The sequence below is a fragment of the Falco biarmicus genome, chromosome 6 (assembly GCF_023638135.1).
Source record: "Falco biarmicus isolate bFalBia1 chromosome 6, bFalBia1.pri, whole genome shotgun sequence".
Classification (NCBI taxonomy): domain Eukaryota; kingdom Metazoa; phylum Chordata; class Aves; order Falconiformes; family Falconidae; genus Falco; species Falco biarmicus.
The window spans coordinates 89517381-89537582 of NC_079293.1; the positions used below are offsets into that span (position 1 = coordinate 89517381).

Consider the following 20202-nt stretch of genomic DNA (forward strand, 5'->3'; position numbering starts at 1 on the left):
CCTCCTGACTTTCCACTGTGTGCCACTGAGCCTGGCGCTGCTTCTTCTGTGCCCTCCCCTTAGGCAACCATGGACAAGAAGGTCTCTCCCGTGCATTTCCTTTTCCAGGACAAAGAAACGCAGCTCAGAGCCTCAGCTAGCACACTCCAGCCCATGAACACTCAAAATCACAGAACAGACATTTTAGTGAAAAGCAAAGTACTCAATACCAAAAGTTTGGGTAGTAACGTGCAAGTTTCCTTGAGCACTAGAAAACCGTAAGCCTGCAAGGAAAAGCAGGTGGCTACTCCTTTTGCTTTGCTGTCCTTTTCATATACCACCTACTAAGGGAAGTGCAAAGCACCCTGCAAAACCCACGCAGAATGTACAAAGTAACACAAGCTGCAGTGGAAGCTACCTGACTGCAGCAGGAGGGAATCTCCCAGAAGTACAAAAGCCAGAGAAAGCAGAGCAGAGGACAGAACAGTTCAGAACCATGGATACAAAGAAAATCCACCGCCGGCTAGTTTGAGTTTGCGAGTAGTGGGGTAGTAGTTGAGCAGATGGGAGATTTCCTGTTAATTGCTTCATGGAAGTCTGGAGGAAATACAGCACCTCATCATCCGAGGAGTCAAATGTAGATTCAAGTGTTAACGTGAAGGAGTTAAATAGAACCGTTAATTGTGCAATCATTCCGATACACTGTTACAAGCATCACTTCGCAAGAAGAGAGTCGCCTCCTGGAGAAAGCGGCTTTCAAACCAACATCAAAGAACCCTGAAGAGCCCTACCTTCCACATTTTCTAAAATCTTTTTTAAAGCTTCTTCCCTACATTGTGATGTTCCTGTAGGTATGGCACAAAACCTACTGCACACCAGCGGGATTTATCATAGCTTATCTATGGCTTTCAGGCACAGATGTGTGCACTGTAGCTCTCATGTAGCGTTCACAGTAAAATACATTGTTTTATAATAAGCTGTAGCATGGTAATTACTGGAATGAATTCTTTTGGTCCCTTGGTTCACGCTGGAATGAGATATTACTGACTTTGTGTGGAACACCAGAAGGCAGCCACCACATCAGCAGCTTTCCTTACCTCCCTAATTTCTGCAGAAGTTCCAAAACTGTTGTGAAAAGACACAGGAAATCATCTTCTTACCATCTCTCCATAGCTAAACTCCAAGGGGTTTACAGTAATGAGAAAAACAGAAGATATGGTGTATATACTTCTTGTTTACTCTTAAGACTGCAAGAACATGTAAATTCTTGCTACAGCTGCTTCATAAACTTCCAAGGCATTCGCCTTCTGTGCCCTGCCTCCAGCTGGCCTGTGCTGCAGCAGACATTCTCATTTTCTGAGATGCTCCTTTTCCCTTCCAACTAATTACGTATAGTAAGTCTTTGCTGCATTTCTCTCGCTGTATTTAATAGCCACGGTAACGTTCTGAGAGCAGACTTATTTTTAAGGATAAGCTTATTGAAGTTTGCCTATGCATTTTATATTCTATTTGATAAATCCTCAAAGAAACAATGCAATTGCCTTAGAATTCAGTTTAAGCTTTTTTTTTTTTTCTTCCCAAAAGTTCTACTTTTTGGAATCCTCATTTAATGACAACAAACCAAAACAGGGAAATGAGATCACTCCGTTATGACAGACCCAAGATTTCCTTTAGTACAAGGCAGAAGCGCTTATGTTAGAATGGACAGACAACTTAGCACTGACATTGTGTATGACAAAAATCCCGTTACCATGAGTGCACACTCTGCAAAGGGAGCAGGAAGTATTTAAGGTGCTTCAAAAACAAACAGAACAGGTAGTACATGACGGAAGTTCCCAGAACAACAAACCCAGTCTAAATCCCTTCAGTCTACATGAGGTAGGTTACTTCAGTAGGAACAGACAAAACAGGAGTCTAGAAGAGTTACAGCAACACTCACCCGTGTGTTTGCAAAGCAATAATTACAGTACGATGTATCTGAACCTTTCTGAAGCTAAAGCATTTGTAGGCTGCACTACGAAAATTCTCAAACAAGTATATTAACCTCACTTGGTCTTAACCAAGCGAGTCCTTGTCTCCTGGGACAAAAGGCTTGGAAGCTAACAATCAAATTAGTACTGAATGACCAGCACTGCTTTCGGACTGTGCCCGTCTGCCTTGAGGCTTCTTTTGTCTGATGTCAACATAAAGCAATTCTACCTGGGAAAGACAAATGGAAGTGCTGGTCACCAATAAAGCTTCTTAAAACTAGTTTCCCTCAGTTCCTTAAAACAGGCCTTCAGGGCTCGTTTGTTTTTTTTTTTTTAAATGTTGTACTATCAAATCCTGCCAGCTACATAACTAAACCCATGCAAATAAAGTGCAACAGACTACTCTTAGCCATTATGTGATTAAGCATCTTTTAATATTTCTATTGACAAACATTGTAAGCATAACCAGAGTCAACAGTATATACTTGGGAGTCTGTCCGGTGACAGACTTGAGTCACTGAACTACTAGTTCAAGAACTACTGGCATTCTAATTCCATTTTCAGTGGAGCCATAGGGTGCTGAAATGATCACGGACTAGGATGTGTACTGATAGTGCCAAATTCTAATCAAGACCCATTGATTGTGCGTTAGTAGCCAAGGTAAACAGTTATTCCGTATCATACATAGAAAGCAACTGGTATTGAACAGACAAAAGGTTTGGTCAACAAACTAGTTTTACTTTTAATAATCTTTTTGCTAATAACTCAATAGGCACAAGAGTACCAGTAAGCATATGAACTTTAAAATGCACAATTGCCACAGACAGTTGACTTGAATACAGTAATAGTGTTTGGTAGCAGACTTAGAGACGACTCTTAGATTCTTCCACTCTCACATGACTTTGTATTTCCTCATCACCTAGTCATGCACTGGAGAGGAATTCCACAGCAGTCTCCTTCTCTTCAGCTAACTCCTTTGCAGTCAGATCCATCTTCTCACGAGAAAAATCATTAATAGGAAGACCCTCAACAAACTTCCAGGTCTTGTCCTGTTTGAAAACAAACAAATAAAAAGCCATTCCCCATAAGAACAAGTTTCATTCGGTCTGCATGAAGGAAACTTTGCAGCATAAGAAATAAACTTTATGGCCTTAAAAGCCACATCAGGCAGAAGTTAGTTTTGTTTTCAGATAAAGAATGCAGCCGGCACCGCCTAGTCATGTCAGATTCTATTTGTCTATCAGTACTTGTTTGACAACCACTACAAAATGGTTAATAACGGTCCCCTCTGTGAAAGGCTGCTGAAGTCCCAGCAACTGCAGTCCCGTACCAAAAGCACTGCTGTTAACAAGCTCACACAACAGATTAGCTAGGTCTTGCAGAAGATGCCTCGATTGATACAGTCTAGTTACCTTGATCACAACAGGGAATGAATACAGCAAGTCTTCAGGTACACCGTAAGAATTGCCATCAGAAATTACTCCCATGGAAACAAATTCCCCCTGAAACCAGAAAAGTTAAATATACTTTTCACTGCTAGAAGAAAGCAAAATTTTAATCTTTTATATACTGCATCTCCTATGACACACTTTATTCCAGAAAAAGACCAGAAATTCTTCCTCTTCTGAACACACATACACACTTTGGGTCAAAGACACTGGCATGTAACAAAGCATTAGACAAACAAGCACTTACTCAAGAGCAACATCTTACCGCTGGAGTGCCAAACCAGATGTCCCTCACATGATCACAGATAGCTTTGGCAGCTGACATTGCACTGGACAGCTTCCTAGCTTTAATAACGGCTGCTCCACGCTGCTGAACAGTCTGCAATTAAGAAAAAAAGCCTCTAAATTGTAAAGCAGCAAAATCATGGTTTGGTCCAAACGCTGTCAGTAAACACCATGAGGAAAGACGGTCTTTTGTTAGTCAAGATACAGTTCTATCACCAAATGAACATGGCACACAATCCAGAAATACAGTCTAGGAGAGTTCTGCCAAGCCGGGAACATAAGGGAACATTTCAGAGGCTGGCTCGTTTCTCAGTACCTGCTTTACAGCTAGCAGGCCGCTGACTTCTCTCACACTAACCAGATGTTTCAAGCTTTTACCACCAAGACACTTCATGTATGTCAATACTAACGGATGCCTCAGAGCAACACTGGCAATTAAGGTTTTTTTCCGAACACCAATATTAACTGCTTGCTGGTCTCAATCTACAATATTTAATGCATAAAATTCATTTATTTCCTGAAGACAGTTGAACCTACCTCCCTATACTTACGTTTATATTTAGAAATTTTGTACTTAAGAATTGCACTTCTCAGAATTAGCATAGCTTCTTAAACCATACCTATTTTTTCTTTTGGTAAGTTTTGGTAAAGCTCTATGCCAACCGTACCCCAGTCTAGAAAGCAAGAATTATGCAATCTCCTGATCTCAGGCAAAACATTCTAGCACAGACCAGCATTACAATGTACCTAGAAGGCCAAAACAGTATCCTGCCTTGGCCACCTAAGATACAGCAGGATCAAAGACACAGACAGGTTTCTGCTTACACTCTGGCTCAGGAACTTCAGTTGCCAACACACAATCGTTTATTCTGCAGCAACAAGCATGTACTGGAATAAGCTATATCTAAAACCAAGACAAGACAGAGCACGGTCATATGACAAAACACACCCTCAGTACCAAAGATATGATACCTGGTTGTCAGCATGCCAGTAACACTGCAATACCAAGCCAAGTACAGCTACTTGGAGTCACGTTCGTCAAGAGCTTTGATAATCCTTGTTTCACTTCACACTGCGTTTAGGTTAGCCGGTGCTCTTGATCAATCAATACCATTATTTTGTTTTACTACCCTACATTATTATTTATTACCACCCTACATTAAGACATTTGCAGGTGTTTTCTAGGTATTTCAGATTACTTTTCAGAAAGGCTGCTGACAAGGTCATAGATTTAGGTCTGGAATGCATGTGTGCATGTGGCATGCGCATGCATGTGCAGGGCAAAGGTTACTGGGCCTTTTTTTGGTGGGTGGGGAGCTGCAAACAGAAGATCATCCTACTTCATCTACAAAGCTGCTAAAATAAGTTACCACAGTGAAATGTCAATGGTGCTTGTGTGTCAGATGAGAAACCATGACCAAACTCTTTTTTGTTGAATCATTTCAGCACTCCAAATGGATTTTTTTCCCAGTAGTATTTACATAAGTTTTCATAATGCCTTAAATTTTTCAAGAGCAAATAACTGATAGAGACAAGCTATCTGAGGATCACTTACTCTATTAAGACAGGAAAAGCTGCTTCACTAAGTCAGTTACATAGTTTACAATTTCATACAATGTTACAAGAAAGGGGAGACACAGAGTGACCATGGAAAAAAAATCCAAGAAGATCTTACCAGGATAAAGTCTCCCTTCAGCCAGCTGTCATCTTTTATAGCTTCATAAACTCCAACCTCCTTTCCTTTCACATTTACCTTCGCATGGTTAACATCTGGATATTGAGTGGAGGAGTGGTTGCCCCAGATGATGACATTCTTCACATCATTAGCAGTCACACCAAGTTTCAGAGCAATCTAATTGGAAATTAAAGATGGCCACTGTATTAATTTTAGCTTCTCAATTCAGAGGCTTCTTTGAAAGCACTGCTATTTAGCAGAGACAACAGAAAGCATTCTACTTTGAAGAGGCCCTTTTTACCTGAGATTTAGCTCTGTTGTGATCCAAACGAGTTAAGCAGCTGAAATTTTCCTTTGGTATTGACGGGGCTGACTTTGATGCAATCAGGCAGTTAGTATTTGCTGGATTCCCAACTACCACAACCTAAAACCAAAAAAGGAGAAGAGAAATGTGGAAAGATGAAGAAGCTGTTTCTGCGAAATAACTCCCTCAAGTTAAATACATGACTTTGCCTTCAAAGAAGCTATCAGAAAGTTAAGTTTTCTAAATCTCTTGGTTGTCTTCAACAATACTGTTTTATATGTGCATTGTTCATGGTCACCGAGTCTTCTATAAATGTACAGAAAAATATTTTCTAGCTAGGTATTTTCTTTATAATTTGATACTCAAACATGAAAGAGAATAAGACTTCTAGGGAGATCTGCACACTGACTCACAGCCTGGCTTCAAACCTCATGCAACTAGACCCAGGGAAAGCAAGATACACGCTAGTCAGCCCACAATGAATTCACCATCCCCTTTTAAATGCTTTCTAGACTGGATGCCACTGATTTATATAATTGCTTTATAATTAGGAAAGCCAGAACAGTTACTTATCTCAGTGTTCATAGGCAGTTAGAACTATAATATTGCCTGAACTTGGATCAATTTATTACTATGGAAAACTGATTTTTATTCATCCCTCATCTACTAATGTGTCTCAAATGATTAACGTCAAGCTCCATATACTCTCAGTCACACAAACTAATCTGCAAACCTCCCTTTGTATTTCCCCTTTTGAAATTGAGTTCAGTAAATTTTCCATTACTCTGCAATAGTTACATTGATAGTTTTTATTCCAACTGTATAAAGAAGCAAACAAGTCTTTAGAAGCAGTAGGAAGTTCATCAGCAGAGGAAGTAGACATTAAAAAGTCAGTTACAAAGCACAGTTGGAGTCTGGGTCTGAGATTAAGAGCAGTAGGAGAGCAGCCACATGATCCCATTAACTGTGCTGAAGGAATCTGAGAGAGAACAATTAAAAGCTTCCAATGCTCCAAAGACCAAGACACAAATAACCTAAATAAAGCCGATTCTTTGTGCAACTGTAATTCTATATTGATACTGAAGTTAAGGGTCATTATGTTAAAGTCACAGATGGATATGAAGTAGGCAGCTGCACATAGATAATTTAGTTACCCCAGAGAAGAGAGATAACGAGCAGAAGACTGCTTTCTCTTCTTTTATATGGATTTGTGTATTTATTTCTTTTTAGAACTGGTGGTAACCAGTTCAAAGTATGTGCGGAATACAGCAATACAATGTAAAACCTACCTTTTTCACCAAATAAATTATGGACTAAGTCATCTACCTATTTAACATACTATGTCTCATTTAACCTTCACTGTGGTCTGTTTTCCAGGGCTTCAGGAAGGGAATGCCTGTACTGTATAGGCTCCTGCTTGCGCAACATTGTTTTACGATGTATTTAGAACTCTACATAACTCAGAGTTAATTTTTTAAATTCAGTTTCTATATTCACCTTGACAGTCTTTTTGGCATACTTGTCCAAAGCTGCACCTTGAGACTTGAAAATTTTCACATTTGCTTTGAGTAAATCCTTCCTCTCCATGCCCTCTCTCCTTGGCATGGAGCCAACCAGAATTGCTATGTCAAGGTCTTTGAATGCAACTTCCTCCTTGTCTGTTGGAATGACCTCTGAAAAAAGGAAAGGAGGAAAATAAATATCTATGTAAGATAAATACTCATGGCAAAGTGTTAACAGGAATATTCTTTGGTTCATGAATAGTATATAGTCTGATCTGACAACACAACCACCTTCCCCTTCCAAAAATACAAGTATGGTTATTTGGCCCTAACTCCACAGATTGAATACTTGCCAGTAAACTGTTTATATATACAAATATTTACCTAAATCTTTAGATACGAATTCTAAAAACACAGGAAAAAATCTATGTAAAAAGATAGCTTTTGCCTGTCTCTCTCTAAATATATATACACACCTAGCTACATATGCTGTTCCTCACTTGTACAAAAAATTTTCAGTGGCAGGGACGAACACAAATGAAGTTTTCCTCTCCCTTTGACCATTCAAGCAGAAGGTCGTTTGATTTGTACGAGAGTCGGTAGCTACATGCCTGATTTTTTTGTTTGTTTGTTTTTTTAAAGTACTGTAATAATGACAGTAGCATTTAGTTGCTCCTTTTCTTCTGTTTGTTTAAACTATCGGAACTTGTTTACATGACTTGATGAGCGATTTTTCAATTTGTGTCTTTACGCAAAAGATATTTCTAAAGACTAGATTATTTTTTTTTAACTCAATAAAAGTATCTAATCGTTCAATGTTATTCCACTAGGCCAAAATACAATGCATAAACGCACAAGTATCCAACAACTTGTTGTGCACGCTGACAACGCAGGATTGGATGATACCAGCCAAAACCCCAGTTATCTGCATAGTCAATTCCTTACACAAAAACCGATTTGATGGCATTCTTCCTCGCTTACAGCCTAAGTTAAATTAACTTATCTTCCACAAAATATAAAACCGAGAAAGGATCATTATCATTTTCTTCTGCTTAACTTCCTGCCAGGTACAGGAACTCAAAAATGCAATAGTTGTGCTATAGAATCTTGTAGGTGTAAGAAAAATTTCTTTTGGCCACCTCTCAGCAGCGGTAGAGCACAGTCCTGCAGCTCCATCACTACACCTTCCAGTACAGTCATCATGGGGGTGATATCCAGCAGCACAAGAATAAGAGGCTGTAAAGAAAGAAATGGTTTAGTGCAAGATGGGCATGATCTGTTTTGAAAATGAATTTGTCTTGTTATCTGCTAGAAACTGCTGTCTTATGCAAGCCTTAAATCCATTTACAGAAAACTGAGAAACTTCAGCATGCCCAACAACTGAAAGCTTGTGTTAACAAAGCAGGACTCCATTTTCCCCACTTACAAAGAACAGATTACTTGCACATTGGTAAGCCACTCTGAGTGTCTACAAGGAAACAAGTCTCAGGGACTGCAGTTCTAACATTAGCTTATTCATTACAGCGAAGAGAGGCAGGTGATAATTCAACATAAGAGCTACCTGTTCTTTGCCGAAGACATCTCCCTTGGCAATGCTGTAGAGCAGCGAGTAAGCAATCTGCCCAGCAGCTCCAGTCACCAGGACTCTGATAGGCTCACCCTGCAAGAAAATTAGAGGCTTACCCACAGCTACACAGTGCAGGCTCACACCATCTGACAGTGGTAAAAATTAAGTTACTACAGAAAGAACGTTACGATTATTTAACCTGGATGAAAGCTTGTGCTTAAATGTGGATCAGGCCCAGCTCCTGGGATCATACTTCTGTTCTGCTAGAACCACCAGAAATTCCTCTACTTGCCTTTACAGAAACAGAGCACACTTGCAAAAATATCCTTATGCATTGCTCCTGGAAAAGCTTCCAAAATGCCAGGAATAAAATGTATTTGAAAAACTTTTTGTTCCTTTTAACAACGCTGCCCTTTTAACATAAGACGTTACAACACGTAGCACCCACTCATTACATTACCCGTCCACACTTCAAATTTACTACAGAAGTTTTATGTGCTGTGACACTTTATCAATTTTCAGATTCTTTCAATTTTGAGGGCTGTTTCCATTAAGCATTTTGAATGCTTACTTGCAACCAAAGACTTAGTGAACGCCAGGAACCAAGGAATCTAGTGGACTTAAAACTACTGCCTCACTTAACTGCTAGGTAGCAATTTAACAAATCCACAGACAAAAGCTACATTATGGACAAATACAGACACTAATATCCATAATACAACTGTCCATTGTCAAACTGACCCAAAACTCCAAAAGACTGGGAGAAAACTGCCAAGACGTTGCCAATTGCAAATGGGGAGGGGGAAACAGCTTAGCTTACAGCAAGAGTCCATTTTGTTAAGCAGAACCAGGACTTGGAAAGATTACTTAATATTGAAAACATACAGCTGAGAGAGTTGGGGTTGTTCAGCCTGGGGAAGAGAAGGCTCCAAGGAGACCTTATTGCGGCTTTTCAGTACTTAAAGGGGGCTCAAAAGATGGGGACAGACCTTTTAGTAGGGCCTGTAGTGATAAGACAAGGGGTAATGGTCGTAAACTAAAGGAGGGTCGATTCAGACTAGATACAAGGAAGATGTTTTTTACAATGTGGGCAGCGAAACACTGGCAGAGGTTGCCCAGAGGGGCTGGAGATGCCCCATCCCTGGAAACACTCCAGGCCAGGTTGGAGGGGGCTCTGAGCAACCTGGCCCAGTTGCAGATGTCCCTGCTCACTGCAGGGGGCTGGACTGGACGACCTTTAAAGGTCCCTTCCAACCCAAACCGTTCTATGATTCCATGAAAAGGGAAAACGTGCCAAAAGACATTCGTAACCTAGTATTTTGTAAGCCTGGTTTTTAAATCTCCCTGTTTTCCCTAGAGGCAACAGGGCTGGGGCAGATTGTGCTAGGACAGGAACAAGCAGACTCTGACCAGCCTGCTGGAATGCCATGCCTGCTTTTTCAAATAATTAAAAGATGATCATTTGAGTTATGGACAAAACACTTTCCACATTCAATTATGTCTGAAGCGATTTAATTGCATACTGAGCTACATCATGAAGAGTGTAGCTTGCAGAGCAAAGGCAGGCATTTCACCTGGTGCTGGCGAGGCTGCCACTGGAAGACAGTGCAGCTTTGGGACCCCGAGTTCCTGTCCTCTAAGGTCAGGCTGAGGGCACGGGACATAGCCTGGAAAGGCAGAGGATAGGCGTGATGTAACAGCAGCCCACTACAACTTCAAGGAACGTTACAAAAATAACACTGCCAAACACCTCTCAGTAGTGGCAGATGGCAGAACAGGGGCCAACAGATAGAAATCAAGAGAAAAATGCTTGATTAGGGTGGTACGGCTGCATTGGAACAGGGTACCGAGACAGCCTGTGCAACCTTCATCACTGGTGTTTTCAAGACCCAGATGAAAAAAACATGTATGACATTATAGAGCAGCATCAAAAGTCAAAAAGTGAACAACCTCCAGACTCGGTGCAAGAAAGAGGTCAGACTGGATGACCTCTAGAGATCCTTTCCAACCAACGTTCTTGTCACTGATATTTATAGGAAAACCATTTTGGGATTTGAGTGTATTCTCTCTGCAGAAGTGACCAGCCAAATACAGCTGCACCAAGCTAACATTAGGTAATTATAAAAATGAGGCCACCTACCCCATTTTACCACATACTAGATAAAATGAGAGTGTTAAGTGATGGAAGTTAAACTACTGAACTTGCAAATTTAGACCTCAACACAATTCTGCCTTCATTATGGGAATGATTCTTTAAACATTTGGCTAAATGGCTACCCATTACAGTGTTGAACTGCATTATTTTATTTTGAACCTGTCCTACTACAAGTCTCATTGCTCAAACCTCATCAAAACTCCACAAGGAAGTGGAAGGAGAGCAGACAATAGATTCTTGCTGGTTTAAATCTCAAAACTAGTTTTGTTACATTATTCCCAATTAGTGAAGTTGTAGCCTACAAATGTAGATAATGTACAAGTGATGACAGACAGCACCATTAAGATGCATATCAGATTTTCAAGCGAACTTTTCAGCATGGTTTTAAGGAGAATCTACATTTTATTTACACAAAGGGAACAATGGACACTTTTAAGGTAGTTAATCATATTAGTTAGGAAAATAAATGCTGAAAAATTACTGTGCTGTAAAACATTGGCCTGGCAAAATCCCTTATCAGCAGCATATAAAAAGTGACCCTATGCTAAACATTCTACTCCAGTACTCACACAGCTTAACAGTGGAACACGTTTTCTTTGCATTACATGGTATCTGAAATCAATGGTGAATTGATTTCTGGATTTCTAGTGAACGGAACAGGTATTTTTAGAAGTTAGGCTCCTTCTCCTTTGCACCCTGTGAGCCAGTCTAAAGTACTGTCACAAAAGGGGGAAAGTCAACAAGAATTTTTCCCACTATATGCACTTTATATGCTAATCTGATTTAAACATTAAAAATGTTGTTCTATTGACCAGTGTGATGCTATTTAGCGTAACAAAAGCAGAGGGAAGGAGCAGAAGATAAAAAGGCAAGAGGTAGGACTATTTTGGAGGTTTGGTGGTTTTTTGCTGGTTGGTTTGGTGGTTTTTTTTCCCTGTTTCATTGGTTGTTTTTTTTACTGAAACAGACTTAACATTTTGCCTTAAAATAAAAATCCTTCAGTCATGACCCAGCTCCACCATCTCTTAAGTAATTTCGCTTATTACCACCCTTCCTGTTCTCACCCCATTTTGGGCTGGAGGAGGGAGGAATATAAAGTGAGTATAAAGTTTTATATAAATAAAAATAAAGTGAGAAGTACTGCCCACTTGTTTTTTTCCTTTCCTAACTTCTAGTACATTGGATTCACATACAAGTTTTCCCCAACCCCCCCCCTGCCCCTGCAGCGATTGTACAAAGAAACTTTCATGCCCTCTCTTGATTCTAGAAGCTAGATTAACAAGCAAAAAATGTTGTGCTTCTTACAAAATATAGTTAACTCTCCCCAGAAATCTTACGTTGCATATAAAAATCAGTATCATTGAACACCTGAGGCTATTTTTGGAGGATGTATGTTTAAGAGAAATGAGTAGCTCCGCAATGCAAGTTGTAGGCTCCACACATTCATGTTCGGGTACTTTAATCCGTGACTTGGCCTCCTGCACTGGACTTCGATAAGAATATTTTCATGCTGTGGTAACTACAGAGGTGACCTTTACTCACTCTCAGGTATTCAAGAACTAGAGGACAAATTAAACGACATCTAACTGAACTATTTAGTTCCAAAGCCCTCACCAGCTGATGTATAGTTAAACATTTTAGGAAAATGAAAGAGTAGTAAAGATAATGGTAAAAGTGAGAAAAAAAATCCCACTGAACGTTGCATCCCCAGATACCCTCCTCCCTCTAATTCAGCAAACATTTAGGATATTCCTCCCCCTCCTAAATTATCACAGGTAGAAGTAACACTTCCAGTATCAAATGAGGAAGCTGTGGGCTTAATGCCCTCCCCCTGCACTCACTTTGGCTCCAAAACTCAGTGCCTAAATTATTTCTGCAATTACTGCTGATAGCAGCAGGTCTAAAATAATAGTACCATACATCAAAATAGCACTACACTGCAAAATCGATTCAGGAGGTTACAAAGGTAAGTAAAAGACTAATATTAAATAACTCTCAATCTATCAAATACAGTAATAAGAAAATGATGCCCTGTCTACACAAGTGACGGACTTTGCATTACTAATTACAGTTATAAAAGACCTCTATAAACATGACTGCTATAAACTTGTCTGTAAAATACCATCAACTGAATGTTACTCCTGAAGGTTAAATCCAACTAAGTTATCCCACCTTTATTGACAAGAATGATTTAAGCATTATATTAAAATCTACCTTTTCAAAAGTTTAGACTCCCCCAACAAACCTTCCCTTTGCTCTTAAAGAAGAGATGCAATGACAATAATTTATTTGGAAATGTGTTAAGAGTTGGCAAGACTTGCTGCGCATGTTAGCAACCCCAGCAGCGCTGTGGTTCATAGACTGAATTTCAAAGGAATTCTTTCCTCAAGAGATGACCTTGAGACAGGTGCCCTTAAAAACTTTTTCCATTTCATTTAGCTAATAGTGGTTGCATCAGTAGAGAGATGATTTTATTTCAGAAGTTTAAAGCTTCTGCCCAACACCAAATGGATAATTAGAATAATGAATGTCAGATAAGAACAGTGATATTCTGAAAACTGGACATCAAAGTCAGTTTCAACCAGCTGTTCTTTTGGACACCAACAAATTCATAGCAGTCAATGTTTTGAAAGCTCAAGCGTGAACTAAAACTTGCCGTCTTGCAGTCACTCCTGAGAATCCACATTCTGAATGGAAAGAATGGAAAAGTAGGCTCAATAAGGTTTACAGACTAGTCTTTTTTTAGGGCATAGCTGAAATAATAAATCTGGTTTCAGAGCACACAGCATCTTTTCTATAGCAAAGCAGTAAGGAAAGTATTAAGTGTAGAAAAACAGGGAGATGTTCATGGTTATAAAGGAAAGCAAGGTCTCTGTGCAAGTTTGTGTGTGTGCATATGTATCTGTACAATGCCACAGAAAAGCCAAGCACTGCACTGTGTAAGCACAGGGCAGAGCTGGAAGGGCACCTTGCCCATCGGGAGAGCCCAGCCAAACAGCCGGGTTTCTGACAGCACTGCACCCCAACCCTTAGCACCCCAGCAAGTTAAGGACCAGGCATCCCCATCTTCTCGAATGCGGCGCCGCCAGCCAGGGGGCTTGCAGGAGAAGGTGCGATGGAAGGACTGGGGGCCAGCACCAGGCCGGGGCCAGCACCAGCACCAGGCCGGGGCCAGCCCGGCGGGCCCACCAGCCGGCCCCCCCGCACGCCGGTGAAGAGCAGGCAGGACCGACGCCGGCCGGCACTGCGGGGGCCCGCGCCAACCCCTAGCTCTCCGGGCTGGAAGGTCACCCCGGCGCGGCCTCCGCGGGGGCTGAGGCGAGCCCCACGAAACCCCCGGTGCCCAGCACACCGTCAGGCCACCCCCCGGGGCTTGCGGAGGCACCGCGGGCCGCCCGGCAGCAGGAGGCGGCGGGGGGAGGCGAGCCGGCGCCATTTCGCGGCCACTCGCGCCCGACGGGAGCCCCCTGCCCCAACCGCCCCGGTGACAGGGCGCAGCGCGCCATCGCCTCGCCCCAACCGCCACCCGAAGGAAGGGCCGCCGGCTGGGGGAGCGGTACCGACCATAGCTAAGAGGAGCGGCGGGTCCGGCAGCCTCGAGGTCACCTCTACAGCACGACTGCAGCCGCGGCAGCCCTGCGCTAAGGTACCGCGGCGGGGCGGGACGCGCCGGCCCTACGCGGCCTCCTGGGGGCTGTAGTCGCGACTCCGCTGCCCGTCGCAGCCTGGCTCTCGGCAAGAACTACAACTCCCAGCGTGCCCCGCGGCAGCGCCCCTCACCCCCGGACGCCATTGGTGCGTTAGCAGCGGTGACCCGCCTCACTTATTGTCCCATTCGGTAAAGGCTGCGGGCAGCGCTGTGGACAGCTGCGAGGGGGTGCTGTCTGCGGCGCGCATGTGCCTGTAGCAGTAATGGCGCGGGAGAGAGTGCGGCGGTGCGCGTGCGTCTCCCCGCCCTTCAGTGCCCGGCGCATGCGCGTCAGCGGTTGCTAGGTGACGGTCGGGCGCGGGAAGCGGCGTGCGGGCGGCTGAGGCGCGTGCGGGGCCGTCCCGTCCCCGTCCCCTCGGAGCGCTCGGTGGGTTCGCTGCGCTGGGGTGGGCACGCCTGCGGGGCCGGGGTCTTTCCGCAGGCTCTCAGCCCCCCTAAGCCTGGCATAGCGGCCGCTGGGGCAGCGCCCGCTGCCTGAGGGGCCTGGCTGGCGGGCGGGGGGCGCGGGCAGGGAGCTCCCCTCAGGCTGAGCCCGGGCGCGGTGTGGGCGGGCATGGCTCTGGCGTTCTCGGTGCCGCAGCCCCCTGCCTGGCTCCCCGCGGGGCGCTGCCGCAGCTGCCCGGCTCGGGACGACGCCGCCGGCTCTCGGGCGGGTTCCTCCTGGCGTGCTTCCCGCTCCCCCGGGCCCTGCTTGCGGCCCGCCGGGGGAAGGTGCGCGTCTGTGCTGCTTACGGAGCCCTGACAGCTTGTGCTGGGCCGTTTCCTTCTATTTACCTGCAGTAGGGAGAACTGCGAGTTTGCCTGTGCTGTTCTGCCGCTAAAACAACGCGGCTTAAAATAGTGATCTGTCGTCCAAAAATAAAACTGTTCATTTAGTTGCATTTTGGATTGCTGGCTGAAGTAAACTCTTCCCGCCTCTGCCTGAAGTGAGGCTGATGGTAGCATAAATACTTCAGCAAAAAAACCCAGATCCTTGAACTGCAGTAAAAAGCTCTTGGATGGCACAGCTGATGATTTCCTCTCCCCACCCCCCCTCAGATCCTGACAGGGTTCCTTATTGGGCAGATTCTGTAACTTAGTTCTAAGTCCTTAATGAAGTCTCACTTCTCAGAATATTTTCCTGCAGGATTAGTTGTAAATCTTACTCTAGTCCTTATAGTTGATTGGTTTTGTGGGTTTTTTTTTAAACAATGTAAACAGCATGTGTGCTTACACAATTTCTTTTGCAGTCCTCAGACAGAAATAAGAACTTAGTCCTTAGGGCAGTGAGTGTAAAATGTAAATATTTATGCATGTCATGTAGAGTGTTCTCATTTTGGGGAGCTGTGTGGTTATTTGTGCTCATGCCGCAACACAAAACTTCTGTGGCTTGAACAGGTTTTTAGCTGAACCTCTGACAGCCTCTGCAATACAGAAAACTGCAGTGTCAGAATTAAAAAGGTACAGTCATACTTAACTTATTTTAAATGTTGAGCTATACTGATTTATATCAGTTACTACCCATACATTTTTAATATGAATGAAGACTCTGCTTAAGTTTCCTTCTGGGGATGAATTGAAAAGCCAGATAGCTGCAAGCAAAGCTGAGGTCTGGCTTGCTGTGAAAGGTAGAGAAGCTTAGTAAGTCGAAGGGAGCTTGTTTTCCAGTCAGGTTGTCCCAGAGCATCCCAAAATGCTTTAATGCTGGTGACTTTAACCTTTTTAACACACAGATATTGTACAGATTTTGTTAACACTATTTAAGTTTATTTAAGATTGAAATGTACACAAAACGTGATGTGGACCCTCATAAGGTTAATTTCCACTCGGCATAATCAGTTCAGTTTAAATTGATTCCTTATCAATTTTCAGCTAAATCAATGTTGGCATGCTGTAAACTGGTTTGTGTGTGTCAGCATAGCAGATTGTATTGGTTTAGTGGATTTCAGTTAAGCTAATCAAACTTTCTTCGGTGGGTATGGCTTCATTTTCATTCTCGGTCCTTTTTTGCCCAGGCTTGTGGTCCTCGAGTTATTTATTGTTGGAGATAACAACATATCTTCTGTTGAAAGGGATTTGTAATGAATAGGGTGGAAAGCCATGTGTAAATGATCTTGTTTGTCAGAGTATATCAGTTTATTTTAAATCTGTTCCTAGTATAATTAGTCCAAGATAGTTACATTTGTTTAAGACTGACTGCAGTCTTTTATGCTGATTTAACTAAAGATATCATAAAGTTTCACCTTTTATGAATGTGGTGTAATTGGTAAAGTTACCGCAACTTAGCAATTCTACTATTTCCTACTTGGCTTAAATTTTGTTTCCACTTGTTAAGCTTTAATATTTTGCAAGCAAAATGTAAATTCATGAAAACAAATAAGAGATGCTTTTGTCTCCACACCTGTTTTTAACAGCTCCTTTTCCTGGGGTTCTTTAGTTTTTAAAATATGTCCTTTGCTTCTGGATAGAAACCTTTCTGGTGTTGTAGGAAGTGTGGGTGCTTGGTAGTGTTTCTCGAGCTGCTAAATCATGTTACTGTCTTCAGACTGTTGTCAATGTAGGAATGTATAAACATCCAGTGTTGGAGTTTCTGCAACCCAGACTTCCAAATCTTCTTCCAGCTTCACTTTGTCTTCAAGAAGTATGCAGTATTTGAATAACTTTTGCTGATTTATTAGTCTTACCACCTTTTCAAAGTTTTGGATGTTTTAATTCTAAATTTAATGCTCTTTTTCCTGTCAGCTCTGTCACAGTATTCAGATTTCCTCTGCTTTGTTATTGCCTCATTGTTTTCTTGCTTGCTTTTGCATCTTCTATTACCAATGTCTTTAAATTTTTTTATTAGTGTTATATTATTATGTGTCTTTCGTGTAGTGCTTTAAGCCAAAGACTTGCGTAAATGGAAATGTATTACGTGTGAAGGAAGTAATAGAAATTTAGTGTGCATGTGGATTGAGTGCTCAGCTAATTCTTGAAATACACTTTATAATTTTTGCACTCAAAAGATACTAAATTGGAAATTGGTGTAATTAAACAACACACTTAATAGCCAAGATGTTTTAATGTAATTTTACAGGGATTGAATATTATTTTTCAAGGCAACGAGTAGTTTTGAAGGGTAGTTTGCCAGAATTCTCTTATTTTTTTTAATATTTTAAAATTAATTATTCTCTGTTAACAGCTGGCTGTGTTCTTTAACTGTATTTTGGATGGGATTTTCTTTTTCTTCATTGCCATCTATAGAAATTGATGAATTTTTTTAGGTAAGTTTTTACACTTAATTTTCAATAATTTCTGAAGTTATCTTTTTATCATCTCCATATATAATACAGTTTCTCTTTTATCTCATGTTTATTTAGAATTTGTAATACAAAAACATGTTTCTTGTAGCTAAGTCTGTGTGATATAAGTAATGTTTAAAATGGTTATGATAAAAACCCCTATATAATTGATGGTTTCAGTGCTAGAAATAATAGTAGAACTGAAACAGTTTTGGAAGCCTCTTTTGGGTTATGATTCACGGGAATACTAATAAGGGATTTTTCAGAAGTAAAGCATTAAAAAAAATACTGAAATGGGATTAAGAGGATCAAAAGCTATTTTTGAAAGTATGTGAAAAATCTGTAATAGAGTTTTAAAAAGATAATGTAGATAAAAGGAAGAACAATTGAAATCTTAGTTTAGAAAATGAAAATAGATATGTTTTCATTAAGAATTTTTAGACATGGTTTATTTTTTGTATTCCTAGTATTAATGTCCAAAACTAATTTTTCACTGTTCATTTCTAGACTTCAGTTATGTGATACTGCATAAATATTAAATGGTATGAAAAAACTGATGTATCTAGAAATTTTGCTTATGATTCTGACTTTTTTCTTTTTTTTTCTCCTGTGGCTCAAAACTTCCTTTCTTAAAGAGAAACTTTACCCCCTGTGGAACTGTTTTCATTTTATCCTGTGGTTTCGTTTTTACTTAAGACTGTCATTGAGGTTTTACGTAATTAGGAGTAATTAATAATTCATTAATTGATTTATACAACCTTTAATAAGTTTTTAATAGGTAGATAGGATGCCATAAAACATTCTGTCTGCATGTGCCTACTGACTATGAAGAACAACTAATGATATACAGCATGTTTGTAATATGTATTGGTAATCTTGAACTGTTCAATAGTCGAATCTTAATAAAAACTGTAACCAGAATGTTCTTTTTTGTTTCTTATTTCTAAGTAGGCTAATAGTACAAACAGCTATTGTACATTTGACAGAGGACACTGTAACAGTTAAGGCCTCTTTGCTGTCTGCGCGCTGGGAGATCCAAGGTGGCTGTTCTGGTGACGGGTAGGCCTCTGGTGCCTGGAGTGTAGTTCAGGTATTGCAGGGCTCTGTCACTGTCTAGGGCATATGGTGGCACAGTGGCTTGATAATGGCAACCCTGTTGTAGACAAAGTTGAGACCCTAAAGATCTATCAACGTCTACCATCTGTGAACCATTGATGGAGGAAAGAATTCTTCTCACAGTTCTTACAAGTATACAGGGTATAGAGAGTCCCTGTAAAAAAAACAACCAAACAAAAAAAAAAACCCAACAACAAATCCCTCAACCAAAACGCACAGACACACGCACAAAAACTTTGATATAGTCACAATAAGATCAGTAAAGTTGATCTCCAAATTATTACAAAGAGAACAGAAGAATTGTGGTATATGAGAAAGTCTTAATGGATTCTCTTTTACCTTAACACAGGTCTATCTTTTTTTTTCTTGGTTGAACACACACTTTGTGACAGCAGTGTGTGGATTTTCTACTTGCTAATGGCGATGTGTGGAGGAGATTGATTGTGACTTGTAACTTCTGAGTGATTTAGGTGCTTCTTCCCATGGTAGGTGAACTGAGGTGGTAGAGGCTTTGCTGCACACCCTTGGGAGATGGAGAATGGAGAGAAGGAAGAAGTGAAAGCATCCTGTTTGCAAATAGCAGCATGGCATGAGTGCAACAGAAAGTGCCGTTCTGTCTTTGCCTGTTCTGCTATGTGGGTTTCCAGACTATAGAACCTACATGTACATCTGTGATGAAAACTGCCACTCCATCACAGATTTACGTAGTTAACTATTTGAAACACTTGCCTTAAGAGGCATCTAAAGATTATTCCCCCCACCCTCCCATGCAGACTGTATAAAGCAATTTCCTTGGGAAATGTGACTTCCCAATTAAAATGCAACAAGAAGGATGTCAGGTTAGAGATTAATGTAAAAAGAATGTCACCTTGATCACAAGAGATGGTACATTTCTTTGGTTCATTTGATTTTTGGACTGTTATGAAATTGTTGTGTTGATGTGGTGAGCTTCCAAGGCATATCCACTGAATTACTATTTCTGAATGATGGTTATAGCAGCCTGTTCTAGTATGCTCCTTTTCAGTAAAACTAGCAGCTTAATGCATTACCTTGTAAGCGTATGAGTAATGAAAATCTGCCTTTTTAATGAACATCTGAAAATTATCTTGGTATTATGCAATAGCTTCTTCATTCAGTTTCCTCTTGTTCTATAAAGCAACATAAAAGTGCTGATGTGCTTTAAACCCAATCAGAAGAGGCAGGTTGGTATTCTAATGAAGAAATGACCTCTG

The 20202-nt window shown here is 41.3% G+C and overlaps 1 protein-coding gene and 1 long non-coding RNA gene across 2 annotated transcripts; one reads left to right on the top strand and one right to left on the bottom strand.

Annotated features, from left to right (window-relative positions):
- Positions 1 to 2666: 2666 nt before the first annotated feature.
- Positions 2667 to 14606, bottom strand: MDH1 (malate dehydrogenase 1). Its single transcript, XM_056344058.1, has 9 exons — positions 14450 to 14606; positions 8725 to 8823; positions 8303 to 8399; positions 7159 to 7334; positions 5659 to 5781; positions 5358 to 5534; positions 3663 to 3776; positions 3362 to 3451; positions 2667 to 2998 (listed from the first exon to the last, which is right to left on the bottom strand). Exons 1-9 carry the CDS (start codon positions 14450 to 14452, stop codon positions 2873 to 2875), a joined length of 1005 nt encoding a protein of 334 aa, XP_056200033.1. The 5' UTR covers positions 14453 to 14606; the 3' UTR covers positions 2667 to 2872.
- A 260-nt stretch (positions 14607 to 14866) lies between these two features.
- Positions 14867 to 18775, top strand: LOC130151725 (uncharacterized). Its single transcript, XR_008822695.1, has 2 exons — positions 14867 to 14961; positions 17755 to 18775. It is a non-coding gene; the product is annotated as an uncharacterized LOC130151725 (long non-coding RNA).
- Positions 18776 to 20202: the final 1427 nt, after the last annotated feature.